General features: G+C 42.9%; 1 protein-coding gene across 2 annotated transcripts in view; it reads left to right on the forward strand.

Annotated features, from left to right (window-relative positions):
- The first annotated feature begins 4,699 nt into the window (after positions 1-4,699).
- GFI1B (growth factor independent 1B transcriptional repressor) overlaps positions 4,700-12,607 on the forward strand; it is a 32,563-nt gene continuing 24,655 nt past the window's right edge. The window contains exon 1 of one of the 2 annotated variants that reach the window (XM_088451602.1): positions 4,700-7,516. In XM_088451602.1, the coding sequence (XP_088307728.1) occupies positions 7,490-7,516 (27 nt within the window). In that variant the 5' untranslated portion in view covers positions 4,700-7,489. Of the gene's footprint in view, positions 7,517-9,385; positions 9,440-12,607 lie in introns of those variants that run through there. The other variant, XM_088451695.1, reaches the window with a different exon arrangement.

Raw genomic sequence — 12,607 nt, forward strand, 5'->3', positions numbered from 1 at the left:
TGTTAATTATAACCTTGGTAACCATTTTAAAAAAAAATCAACAAAGGGCTATTATTTTAAGGTGTGTTTGTACATTAGATTAACTTTTCAACTCCTGCGGGGCTGCCATATTGTTGTAGACTGTTTCAGGAGATGAGTATGTTCGTGGGAGCAGGGGTGCAGAGACGGGGGGAGTACAGAGGCCCGGTTCTGCCAAGAAGGTATAACCTTGACCTCAAGATGGTGAGAGAACACACTTACTGGAACGGCACCCTTCAGGCAGTGAAGCTGCTGCAGGGCTGCCCAGAACGTTCAAAGGATGCTCCGGACAACATGTGTTGGTTTAATAATGCATTGGATGTTACCCAGCGTTGCGTCCGAGGTCGTAGCCTGGAGTCACCATTGCGACCGATGGTGGCATTGGTTGCTCCTTTTGGCCAGGCTGAAGCTTACCGCACCCTGGCTGGGTCCTTCTGGAAAACGGATTGAAGTGAAAGAACAGTGCTGTGAATGGCGAATCAATTAAAATGTATCCTTCTGTTAAAACATTAAGGGGGAGATTTAATAAAGCTTGGAGAGAGATAAAATTGGAGATAAATGCACCAACCAATCAGCTCCTAACTGTCATTTTTCAAACACAGCCTGTAAAGTGACAGTTAGGAGCTTATTGGTTGGTTCTATTTATTTCCAATTTTATCTCTCTTCAAGCTTTATTAAATCTCCCCCTAAATATGATTTATTAAAGACATACACATATGGGGCCTCATTCAGAGGCGGTCGGAGGATGCAAGCGGTCGCTCAGAAACTGGGCGGCCACTTGCATCCTGACCGCCTCTGTTGCGGTCGTTAGGCTGTGGGTTAACACCCACAGCTCTAATGACCGCTCCGGTGATGGGGCCATCGGGGCTTACGACGAGACCCTAGGGTAGGGTCTCCCTTGTCGTAAGCCCCGGAGAGCTTCTGGCTCTGTCTGAGTGATGTCAGTGGGGCCGCCCCCAAACGGTAGGCGTTCCCATGGGAACGCCTCCGTTTGGGCTGCCACCCCCCCGGCCCGCCTTCCAAACGGGGCGAGCTGTCAATAAACATCGACAGCTCACCCCCTTTGGATCGAGACCCGCTACGACCGGCTCTGTCGGTCGTAGCGGGTCTCACGCATGCGCACGACGGTGCCGTCGTGCGCATGCTCTGTGGGGGGCCATCGACCCGGTCCGAGCGCATCGGCGCTAACGACCGGGTCTGAATGACCCCCATAGTAACCTCTTAAAAATCTAAAGAAGACAATGGATGTATATAAGACATAGCACTTAGAAATGTATCAATACATTGGAACATATAACAATATCAGTGGAGGTCTATACTGCAACAATAGTAACAATATAAGTTTTTAGAACTTCCGCAGTTCCAGCATACAGGTTGATAAAATAGTGTAATTTAATGTTTCCAAACAGCTGCGTCCAGCTGAAAATTCTGCGTCTATAATAAATCTTCAATGTTAACCTCATTGGCTAATTCCGTAAGCCCGCTAGTAGAACTTAAAATGAAAACATATATGTCCCCTTCGCAAAAAGCTTGGTTATATGTCTTTATCTTCTAATAATGCAAAGGCAATTGGAATGTAAGCAGACCTCTGGTATAAGCAGACCTCTGGTGTTGATATATAGAGTATTATAGAGTATTACCTCATATGCTGCTGATTTGACCAGACACGCCCCCACTCCACCCTCCTCCCCTTCCCGCAAACACTGTAGCATGTCAATCAATTTCCCTTCAATATGATTTCTTGGCAATGCAAAGTATATATTATGTTGCAGTTTTTATTCCACTTTTGTTTTTAGGTGCCATCGTATGATACTCAGTGTACAGTACCACTATAGTATGGCTAGGATGTGGGTCAAGTCGAGCATTGGTCACAACCTTCCAACCCAAGCAAACACCAAAAATGCTGCGTCCTTTTTTCTGCTATGTGGGGGATGGGTACAATGAGATCAGTAGAGCCCTAGAGGTGGCTTTTCCCTAAGTGGTAAGGGGGGTATCCACTTAGCGATATACAAACGAGAGCACGATTGCGACATTGCTAGTGATGTGCTAGGACTGAACGTTCACTCAGTCCCGGCACATCCCTCATCCCCGCACATGCTGAACCTGACAAGATCGTCAGGTTGACCTGCATGTACGGGCGATGTCGGAAGCGACCCGCGGGCACGCGCATCGCGGGTCAGTTCCGTCCAAAACATACCCCATTCTTGCGCGATGCATGCGCGATTTGCAAGCGACTGCACGATAACGACATTGTTATCGTGCAATCGCTTGTTTAAGGCTGGGTATACACGGAAAGATTTTCTGTCCAACCATCCCACTAGTAGATTGGTTGGAATAAAAACCTGGTAAGGAATAAAAGCAAATGACAATCAGCAATTTGCTCCCAAATGCCGGAAAATGGACAAAAACTGTTGTTTGAACAAATTGTTTAGATCAAACATTTAACAAACTTGTCTGACCGACCATTTTCATCTGTTTTCTGGCATTTAGGAGCAAATTGCTGATCATCAGTTACTCCCATACGTTACCAGATTGTCATTCCAACCAATCAACTAGTTGGATGGTTGGACAGAAAATCTTCGTGTGTACCCAGTTTAACAAATCCATGAACAGCAAGAAGAAAGGTAATCATGTGACTCCATGACACCATACTGCATAGGGGTTAGGTAGCCCATAACAACCAATCAGCAATTAGTTTGGATCAATCTAAAGAAAGCTTATTAAGGCACATTTCTGTTTGGTTGCTACGGGTTATTGCATATTTGCACTTTGTTAGTAAATAGCCCTCAATGTATGGTTTACTATTGCTGCTAATATGGCTACAAGTAAAGCGAGAGTAATCTTGTGCATATTTTTTTAATTATTTTCTGCAGCAATTTCACAGTCTGAGACTCCAAAACGACCTCCAGGCCCATGAGCCTACTGAAATTGATGCCCGCTACCGACTTTTATGTGTATGCGCCCATCATCCAATGCCCCATTACCAATCCAAGCGATGCAGCGCCTTGTCCTGAGTGTTGAACAGCCGGATCTCGTCCACCCTACGTATAGAGCTGAATTATACAGTTATCTCATCACCATATGGATTTTTCTTAACAATAAAAGTGGGACTGTGCCAATAAATGTTTATTAACTCTCCTCCTTCATGTGTGAGCATACTCCTGTATGCTCCTTTATAATCCTGTATACTTCTGTATAATCCTGTATAATACTGTATACTCCTGTATAATCCTGTATAGGTGACATGTGATAACGGTTATTAGATAATTGTCAGCGTTGGGGGTTATACGTAAGTCTATAAATACTTTGATGCATGACACACTGGGACTGATTAAGAGGTGCACGCAATTCAAAGGCAATCCCGATTTTCAAGTAGCTGAGCGTTTATTTGCAACTGCGCATGCGTGGAAAGTTCTGGAAAGCCCAATGGCGCATGTCTTACACAGAGTGCTGCGCTCGGGACAGATGGTATCAGAAATGGGGCGGAAAAGTGAGGGGCTTACCTGGGTATTGACTGGAAGGAGATGTAATCAGAATCCTGTCGGTCGGGATTCCCGCACCAGAATCCTGACCGCTGACAACCCGATGGTGTATATTAGGGTTAGGTTTAGGCACTAGGGGAAGGGTTAGGCTGCAGGAGGGGGGGTTAGGGTTAGGCTGCGGGGGTGTGGGATTAAGGTTCCGCTGGGGGGGGGTTTAGGGTTAGGCTGCAGGAGGGAAGGGTTAGGGTCAGGCTGTGCGGGTAGGGTTAAGGTTAGGCTGCAGGAGGGAAGGGTTAGGCTGCAGGGGAAAAGGTTAGGGTCAGGCTGTGCAGTTAGGGTTAAGGTTAGGCTGCAGGAGGGAAGGGTTAGGCTTCGGGGGGAGGGTTAAGGTTAGGCTGCGTGAGGGAAGGGTTAGTGTTAGGCTGCGGGAGGGAAGAGTTAGGCTGCGGGGGGAGTGTTAGAGATTAAGGTTAGGCTGCTGGAGGGAAGGGTTAAGGTTAGGCTGTGGGTGGGAAGGGTTAGGGTTAGGCTGCAGGGGGAGGGTTAAGGTTAGGCTGCGGGGGGAGGGTTAGGGATAGGCTGCAGGGGGAAGGGTTAGGCTGCAGGGGGGAGAGTTAGGCTGCGGTTTGGAAGGGTTAGGCTAGGGGGGAGGGTCAGGGTTAGGCTGCACGGGGGAGGGTTAGGGATAGGCTGCAGGGGGGAGGGTTAGGCTGCAGGGGGGAGAGTTAGGCTGCGGGGGGAAGGGTTAGGCTGCGGAGGGAGGGTTAGGGTTAGGCTGCATGGTGAAGGGTTAGGGTTAGGCTGCGGGAGGGAAGGGTTAGGGTTAGGCTGCACGGGGAAGGGTTAGGGTTAGGCTGCTGGGGGGGAGGGTTAGGCTGCAGGGGGGAGGGTTAAGGTTAGGCTGCGGGAGGGAAGGGTTAGGCTGCAGGGGAGAGGGTTAGGGTCAGGCTGCGGGAGGGAAGAGTTAGGGTTAAGCTGTGGTGGGAGGGTTAAGGTTAGGCTGCGGAGGGAGGGTTAGGGATAGGCTGCAGGGGGGAGGGTTAGGCTGCAGGGGGGAGAGTTAGGGTTAGGCTGCGGGGGGAGGGTTAGGGATAGGCTGCAGGGGGGAGGGTTAGGGTTAAGCTGCAGGGGACAGAGTTAGGCTGAGGGAGGAAGAGTTAAGGATAGGCTGCAAAGGGGAGGGTCAGGGTTAGTCTGCACGGGGAAGGGTTAGATTGCTGGAGGGTTAGGCTGCGGCGGGGAGGGTTAGGATTAGGCTGCAGGGGGGAGTGTCGCTGGCGTGTTATGGGAGTGTCACTGGCGTGTTATGGGAGTGTCGCTGGCGTGTTATGGGAGTGTCGCTGGCGTGTTTTGGGAAAGCGGCCATGTTCAGATGAAGAAACTGCCCCTGCCACAGGGCTGGTGCAAGTGTCCATGATGCGTCGACGGTGGCGTGTCGGAGATGTTACAGGTGCAAGAGCGGACGCAGCAGAGTCCAGCTCTGAATCAGGCCCATTGTGCTGGTTATAGATACACAGCAGGCGGACAGTACATCATGAGGCCATTTCTGTATACCTGCCCATCCCTCCTCCCCTCTGATGTCCATCCCCCTTAGCACGCAATGACGCCATTCAGTGCATTTGCCCTCATGTATTTCTTCAGCCTTTACTTAGGGGAAGAGGCGGCCATGGCACAGTTAATGCTACTGGAAGAACTTCTTTATTCCTGATTAGCCATTACAGAACTGCACCTAATGATGCCCCTGTGTTGCTTTGCCAAAGTCCACCTGCCACCGGCTCCATAAACAGCAACCGCAGGAGGAAGAGCACTCTGCCAGCAATCGCCTACTCTTCCCCAGATGTATAAGCAGCGTTGTGACTGGCTGCATGAGTCCAGGGGAGAACAGATACTTCCTCTGCTTATTGGACACCTCCACTCACACTACAGTGACTGCAGGAGGAACCATGGGTCACCGTCTGTCTGAGATTATGGGGTCTATTTATTAAGACTTGGATGGAGATAAAGTGAACAGAGATAATGTACCAACCAATCAGCTCCTAGCTACCATGTCACAGACTGTGTTTGAAAACTTACAGTTAAGAGCTGGTAGGCTGGCCTGGTACTTTGGGCCGGATTCAATCAGCGGCGAAATTGGCTGTTTTTGCCGCCGTCAGTGAAATCAGCCGATTTTCACCAAAAAAAATGACTAGGAGAAAAAAGATTAGCAAAATCCCTATTTTTAACTAATAAATTGGGGATTTCTTCCAGAACCCTTTGGACACCCTCCCCCCTCAACCTAATGATCAACTGCCCTAATTAAAAAAAAAAAAAAAAAGTTGCGCAACTTGGTGAAAAAACGACCGGTCAAATTTTTGGAGAAAAAAAAATCATTGATATTGGGTTTAACGTATTGGGGCTGGTATTTCAGGGGGCGATATGGATGCAACAAGTGTTTTAAACATCACATTTGTAATAGTTTTTAAAGTGCGCTTTTACGACACAAAAATATACTTGCATTTTAACGTACCCCCAAATTTACGTGGAACAATTGTTTCCGGGGGAAAAAAAAATTTGCTTTCTATAATTTTTTTTCATGTTTTTCGTATACACAAATTGCCGCCAACTGACGCAATTTAAGTACCGTAAATACTTTTATTATGGCCAATAATACACTTCTAAATGATTTTCCAATGTACGTCAGCCATCTTTGGGGTACAGATGCAATTTCCTGACTTTTTGCCTATTTGCATCTGTTTTTTTTTTTTTGCTCCTTCCATGTTTGCCTGTTTTTTGGTGAAAAACTGCTGCTTTTTTTTTTTTTTTAGAAAACAGACCATTTTGCCGCTAATTGAATTTTGCTCTTTATCTCTGTCCACTTTATCTCCATCCAAGGCTTAGTAAATAGACCCCCAGGGGCCTGATTCAGAGCCCCTCGTAAGCGGCTGCTCGTTCGCTCCGAGCGATGTTCGCACATCTGCGCATGCATATGGGTCATAATGCGCATGCGCCAACCAGTAATTGCGGTCGGAAATCGAGTGCTCGCAAAATAGCGAGTGCCTGCTAATTTGAGTGACAGGATGAGGCGTTTGAGGGTGGTAACGGTGGAAGGTGCTTGAAATCGGGGAGTGGTGATCAGAACGCAGGCGTGCCAAATGGTCAAAACGGGCGTTTTAAGGGTGTGCATAATTAACAAAGCAGCGTCATCGACCACGTCACTTGGTTGTTTCTTAGCCTGAACTGTTCGCATGATTGCGGTAGGAAAATCCAACCACAAGCACTGCGAGCAGTTCAGACACCTTTCGATGTACTCGATTAATCTAATAAATAGCGGAGATGACGTAGGATGCGAGCGGCCAGGGGGCGTCTTTACAAAATAGCGAGCGCAGACATAGAGGTGTCAACAGACCGCAAAGAGCGAGCGCTCAATTTAAATAGCCGGCCCCTTTTTCTGAACGAGCGAGCGCAAATAGCGTCCGGCTCTGAATCAGGCCCCATATTCCAAGTAGTTCCACAAGTATTCTTAGGGGCTTATTTATCAAGCGGTTTCTGCATGATTTTAAGTAACGGGGATATTTAACAATAGCCTAATGCAGGAAATGTCAGAATTATTTGCTGCAAAAGACTAATTAGCGCTGCTTAGCTTTATGCAGATCCGGTCCGTGTGCTACCGCCAACTTCAGCTAAGAAGACATTCTTGCAGGAGAAGGATCTCTCTCACAGCCTACATCCTTCTCCTCCTCCTCCTAATTATTGGGGAGTTCATGTTCGGGGCTGGATGACTTTGTGTTAATGATTAGATGGGAACACCTGATCTTTACGGTCACTTGCAGCCAGTTTTCTCTTCAGCGGGACCCTCATACCATCCTCAAGGGTCATACCCGACAGTGGTGAATTTCCCATTTGGCACATGCATTTGGACACTGTTTTCATTACTCTCAGTCCAAAATTTCCCCGTAATAGCGAAATATTTCCAATGTACTGTATCGTAAGCCATCGTAAGTGGGGTGCGGATGGTGGGACATACACAGACTTCCCCGGTAAGCTGTGCTACTTAGTAAATACTGTATGTGTACAAAATTAAAACGAAAATGAAATGTCATAGCTTATGGTTTTAGTTTTTTTTTAGTCTATTCTACTGCCAATATCTATAATATAATAAAACAATAAAAATGATAAAATTGCCAAGTGGTTATTACTGTTGTGCCTAATATCTTCTTAATCTAATATTTGTCCTATAGCCTAAACCAGAGGTTCCCAAACGCAGTCCTCAAGGCACCCTAACAGTCCAGTTTTTAGGGATATCCATGTGTGAGAACAGATGGTTAAATCAAATTGACTGAGGTACTAATTAAGCCACCTTTGCTAAAGCATGGATATCCTTAAAACCTGGACTGTTAGGGTGCTTTGAGGACAGAGATTGGGAGCCACTGCCCTAAACCCTACAACCAGAAAACTAACTTCTCCCTAGATATGCGGACAGAGTCCCTCACCTCTGGGACGTGCAGTCAGGGTAGGCAGGGGAGGCAGAGCCTCCCTTGTCATACTCCCTCCCCTATCATACTCCCTGTCATGCTCCAGAATTTTGATATAAAAACTATGTTTTTATACATGTGTGCCTCCCCAGCCATTTACCTCGCCACATGTCACTGCCCTCACCTATAACTCCGCCATACAGACAAGACGTATAGCTCACTTTGGCAAGATGAGCCAAGAGATATATCCAAGAGATATATCACCCCTTTCAGTTGGGCATCGGTCCCTTGATTGTGCCAGTCTCAAAATGGACAGGCCAGAGCTTAAACGATAGTCAACATGAATATCTCAGTACGGGTGACAAGCTAATAGCTAAAGTAACAAAACATGCATAATAGTTTATAACTATTTCTACAAACACAATATAGAAAATGTAGTCTAACGATTTTTTGAACGATTATCGTTCAATCATTGAAAAAATCATTCACTTTCTAAGTTAAAACGATGAACGATTATCATTCATGCGCATTTACATTTGTAGTTTGTAGTTCAGTCAGACTGACCAACTGAACGATTTTCATTAAGGGAATATGCAAAAACCATTTGTAGTTCAAAAAAATCGTTCATTACACTTTAAAAAATCTGACAGATAATCTGACAGAAAATCGTTCATAAAATCATTCATAAAATCGCTGGTAACGAAATTGTTGTGTATGTATGCAGCTTAATAGCTAGAATATAAAGGTGCGTACACACACAACGATGTAAGTAACGAACGATTTTCGTTCAGTTTTTCCCTTGAAAAAGTGAACGAAAATCGTTTTACAAAGTAGTTGGTTTTACTTTACATAATAAACTATTTTCTGTGTGTTGAAGGAAAAATGTTGCAACTTCTATTGAAAATTGTTCAGTTGGCCAGCCTGACTGAACTACAAACTACAATCGACAAACGTGAACGCGCTTGAACGATAATCGTTCATCGTTTAACACTGAACGATTTTTTGAACGATTGAACGATAACGACGTCGTTATAGTTAAATTGTTCAAAAAATCGTTGTGTGTGTACGCACCTTAAATATTTCCAGATATTTAAGCGCTTATTGCATTTCAGGAAAATAAAATTACCATTTCTGCGTGAAAAACACCACGTCTTTAGTAGCCAGTGATAACGTCAAATACCAACTTCAGAGAAGGTTCTGGGACTGTTTATCGTGTTCACACACTAAGGAGAAGTTGTGTTGCTGACTGTGTTAAACTTTTGAGTCTGCTAGAGTTTTGATAAGCAAATATTGTCATTGCTGACAGCTTCCCTATTGGCTACAGTACCACCAGATTTTGACACAAGTAATCAGATTGAAAAATCAGGGCGGGGGGGAAAAAGACAGAGGCTAAATAGAAGGGTGTGTGGACAGCTGTGTTAGACATCAGTGTAATACCAGCAGCCAGAGGAGGTATTTTGCAGCTATACCTGCATCAGGAACAGCCAGGTACTGTACTTATAATATTCTGTGCTGCACTGCTTTTAATCAGTTCCAACTTTTACATCTCTACATTTCTATAATAATAATAATAATAATAATAATAATAATAATAATAATAATAATAACAACAATAATAAAAATTAAAATATATATATATATATATATATAAAATTAATTCTGTAATTCTGAATAAATAAAAACAGTTTCGTTTTTTTTTCTTTGCAACTATTTATTTTGTTTTTACTGTTTTCAACTATTTATTTTTATTATTTTTTTGGTTGCAACTATGTATTTTGATTTTCATGCTTGCTTTTAATTTTATTATTTGCACATGCTAAAATAGCATTTCCAACTTAATGGGCGTTTGTTTAGTAGCATGTCGTCTATTTAATTTTTGTCATGTTAGCCTGTTTATGACATATAGCTGCAACTGAAATGAATATTGGCAATGCATATATTTGAAGAAAACTAGTGATGCATAAAGAAGTTACCTCGTTTCAAAATAGCTTATTACAGAAACATCACACATGTATAGAAACATGTTGGACAATATTTGAATGATAAATACCTATTAGCATTTTAATTACCACAGAAAAAATAGATTTTTATTATGAATTTGGACACGTCATACTGTATGTTGCAGTGCATTAGGGTTTGGCAAGTTGTTATGTGATGGGATCTTTAGATAGATGTCTGTTTTGTGTGAATTTTTTTCTGTATAATAATTTCTCTGTAAAACTCTCAAACTGTATAAGGTAATATTATAAATGCACAAAGCTTATTTTTTTAATATGCATCCTACCCAACCCGTACAAAAGGACAGAAGGATTAAACTGATAAAGTAGTTAATCATCCATTTGGAAAACTACTAATATAATTTGAAATATAGAAAAGAGTTTACAAAATATAAAAGCTATACATCACTTTTGGCATCTCTGCATATCTAGGCATGAAATCGGTGTATTCCAGTAAACTCATATAAAACAAATGGGTTAATTCATTTGTTATAATTAATTATAACATAATTCTACAAAAGTATGTTAAATAAAATCAACAAATGTATTTACTTCAAATATATAGCTGTAGGAAATGTATAATGAATCAGAATACACACCAGGTGGAATTATTTAATCAATCTTTATTTAGTTTCATAGGTCTATTTACATGTATTATACGGGAAGGTTCACTAATATAAATAGGAAATGTCTATAGCTCCAGAAATCAAATTTGTTTGACAAATAGAACAGACTAATTTGACAATTTAACAATGAACAATAAAATACAACATCTGAGATGTTTTAGAAGTTATGGAAATGAGTCAAAAGTTATAGGGGCCTATTCATCATACGATAAATTACCCGTTAACCATGTGGGAACGCTAGTTTCTGCATAATTAGGTTACCGATCCATTCATCATCAGAGGTTCCAAATGGATCACCTGATATTCAGCAAACTCCGAAAAACTGAAAGTTTTTGGTTTGCCTGCAAAAACAAACACCATCTTCAGATAACGCTTGTTCTCGTAGCCCTGCTCTTTCCTATAGGAAGGAGTTCCGAGAATGCAAAGAGAGATCCCGTGGCAAGGGAGATACTAAAGTATAATAGGCCCCATAATTACAGTATATCAAAAGGGAATATAAAAATCCACAATGACACAAAATTTATATCAAATGGTTTCTCAAGTAGCTCATCTATCTATCTATCTATCTATCTATCTATCTATCTATCTATCTATCTATCTATCTATCTATCTATCTATCTATCTATCTATCTATCTATCTATCTAAGTCAGCACTTTTTCCCATGAAAAAAGATAAATAGAAGAGAAAAATGAAAATAACACCAAAATTAAGGTACCAGTATTGCGTACCCCTGAGTACCACCCAAATTTTTTTTACTGTATTAAATAAATTATCATATTGCATGTATTTTATTTTTTTTGTCTAATAGTCTAATATATTTAGGGTTGAATTCAATTAGCTGCGAAAAGTGCAGTTTGGAGAAAAGTTTTTGCCGATTTGCGCTTTTTGCCTGTTTTCTTCTTTTCTCCACATTCAATTCCAGGACGTTTTCGCCTATGCGAAAACTTTACATGGAAATATAGGAGAAAAAGTTTCTCCACATATAGGCAGGCGAATTGGAAGTGCAAAATCGCTATTTTGGGGTGCAAATATGGGGATTTGATCCAGAACCCTTTGGACACCTCCCCTAATGACTAATCAGTCAAAGAAATGTTGAAATTTTACGTCATTTTTGGTCCGGAAATGGAAAAAGTGTTGGAAAATGGGTATAAAAGTGGGGGGGGCTGGTACTTTGGGGGGCTATATGGATGAGACAGGTGTTTTTGAGATTGCAGGAGGCTACAGTAGGTGTATTTTTAAGTTTTTTTTAAATATTAATTTAAGAGATATCAAAATATACTAGTAACCATTTTCAGGTACCCCATATATAACCTCAGTATTTATTTTTCTGAAAAAAAACATTGCTTTCTATAATTTTCCACACATATGCATGCGCGCGGCAACCATTCACTGACGGGAGAGGACTGGGGGAAGCCCAGCCAGTTACGGAGTGCTGGGCTTTACCCCCAGACTGACGTTGTTTGGAGGTGTGCCATGCAGGCACGCCTCCAAATAACGTCACACAGGGGGCGTGGCCTATGTTAATTAGGCCACGCCCCCAAATTTGAGCGCGCGGCGAGGCCGCACGTGATGTATGGGTGCTATTTCAAGGGCCAGCACAGGGTGCTCCGAACCCTAGAGCCGGCCTTGATTAGGGCTACTACTACTATTCTATATTGATTCCCAGGGTCACTGAAGCTTTTTATGGGGTACAGACTGATTTTCCCCCCCAAAAAAGGTCCTTTTCGCTAGTTTCCCTTTGTTAAACATGCGCCTATCCATGGTTTTGGCCTTTTTACAACTGAAAAGGGCGAAAAGCAAGGATGCGCATGGAGAAAACATTGCGTCACAACAGGCGAATGAGGCAAATCCATTTCCGCTTTTCGACAGACGCCACTTTTCGCAGCTAATTGAATTCGGCCCTTGGTGCCTATCCAGAATAAAATATGCTGGATTTTTTGTCACTGATTGCTAAAATATATCAATTATCCTTCAGCCCTTCTGTCTAATATTTACTCTCAAAAAAACAAATCCACTTTCTTAGCTGTTAAAT

Source organism: Taudactylus pleione, unplaced genomic scaffold, assembly GCF_031769625.1.
Source record: "Taudactylus pleione unplaced genomic scaffold, aTauple2 ptg000003l, whole genome shotgun sequence".
In the NCBI taxonomy this organism is placed as follows: Eukaryota; Metazoa; Chordata; class Amphibia; order Anura; family Myobatrachidae; genus Taudactylus; species Taudactylus pleione.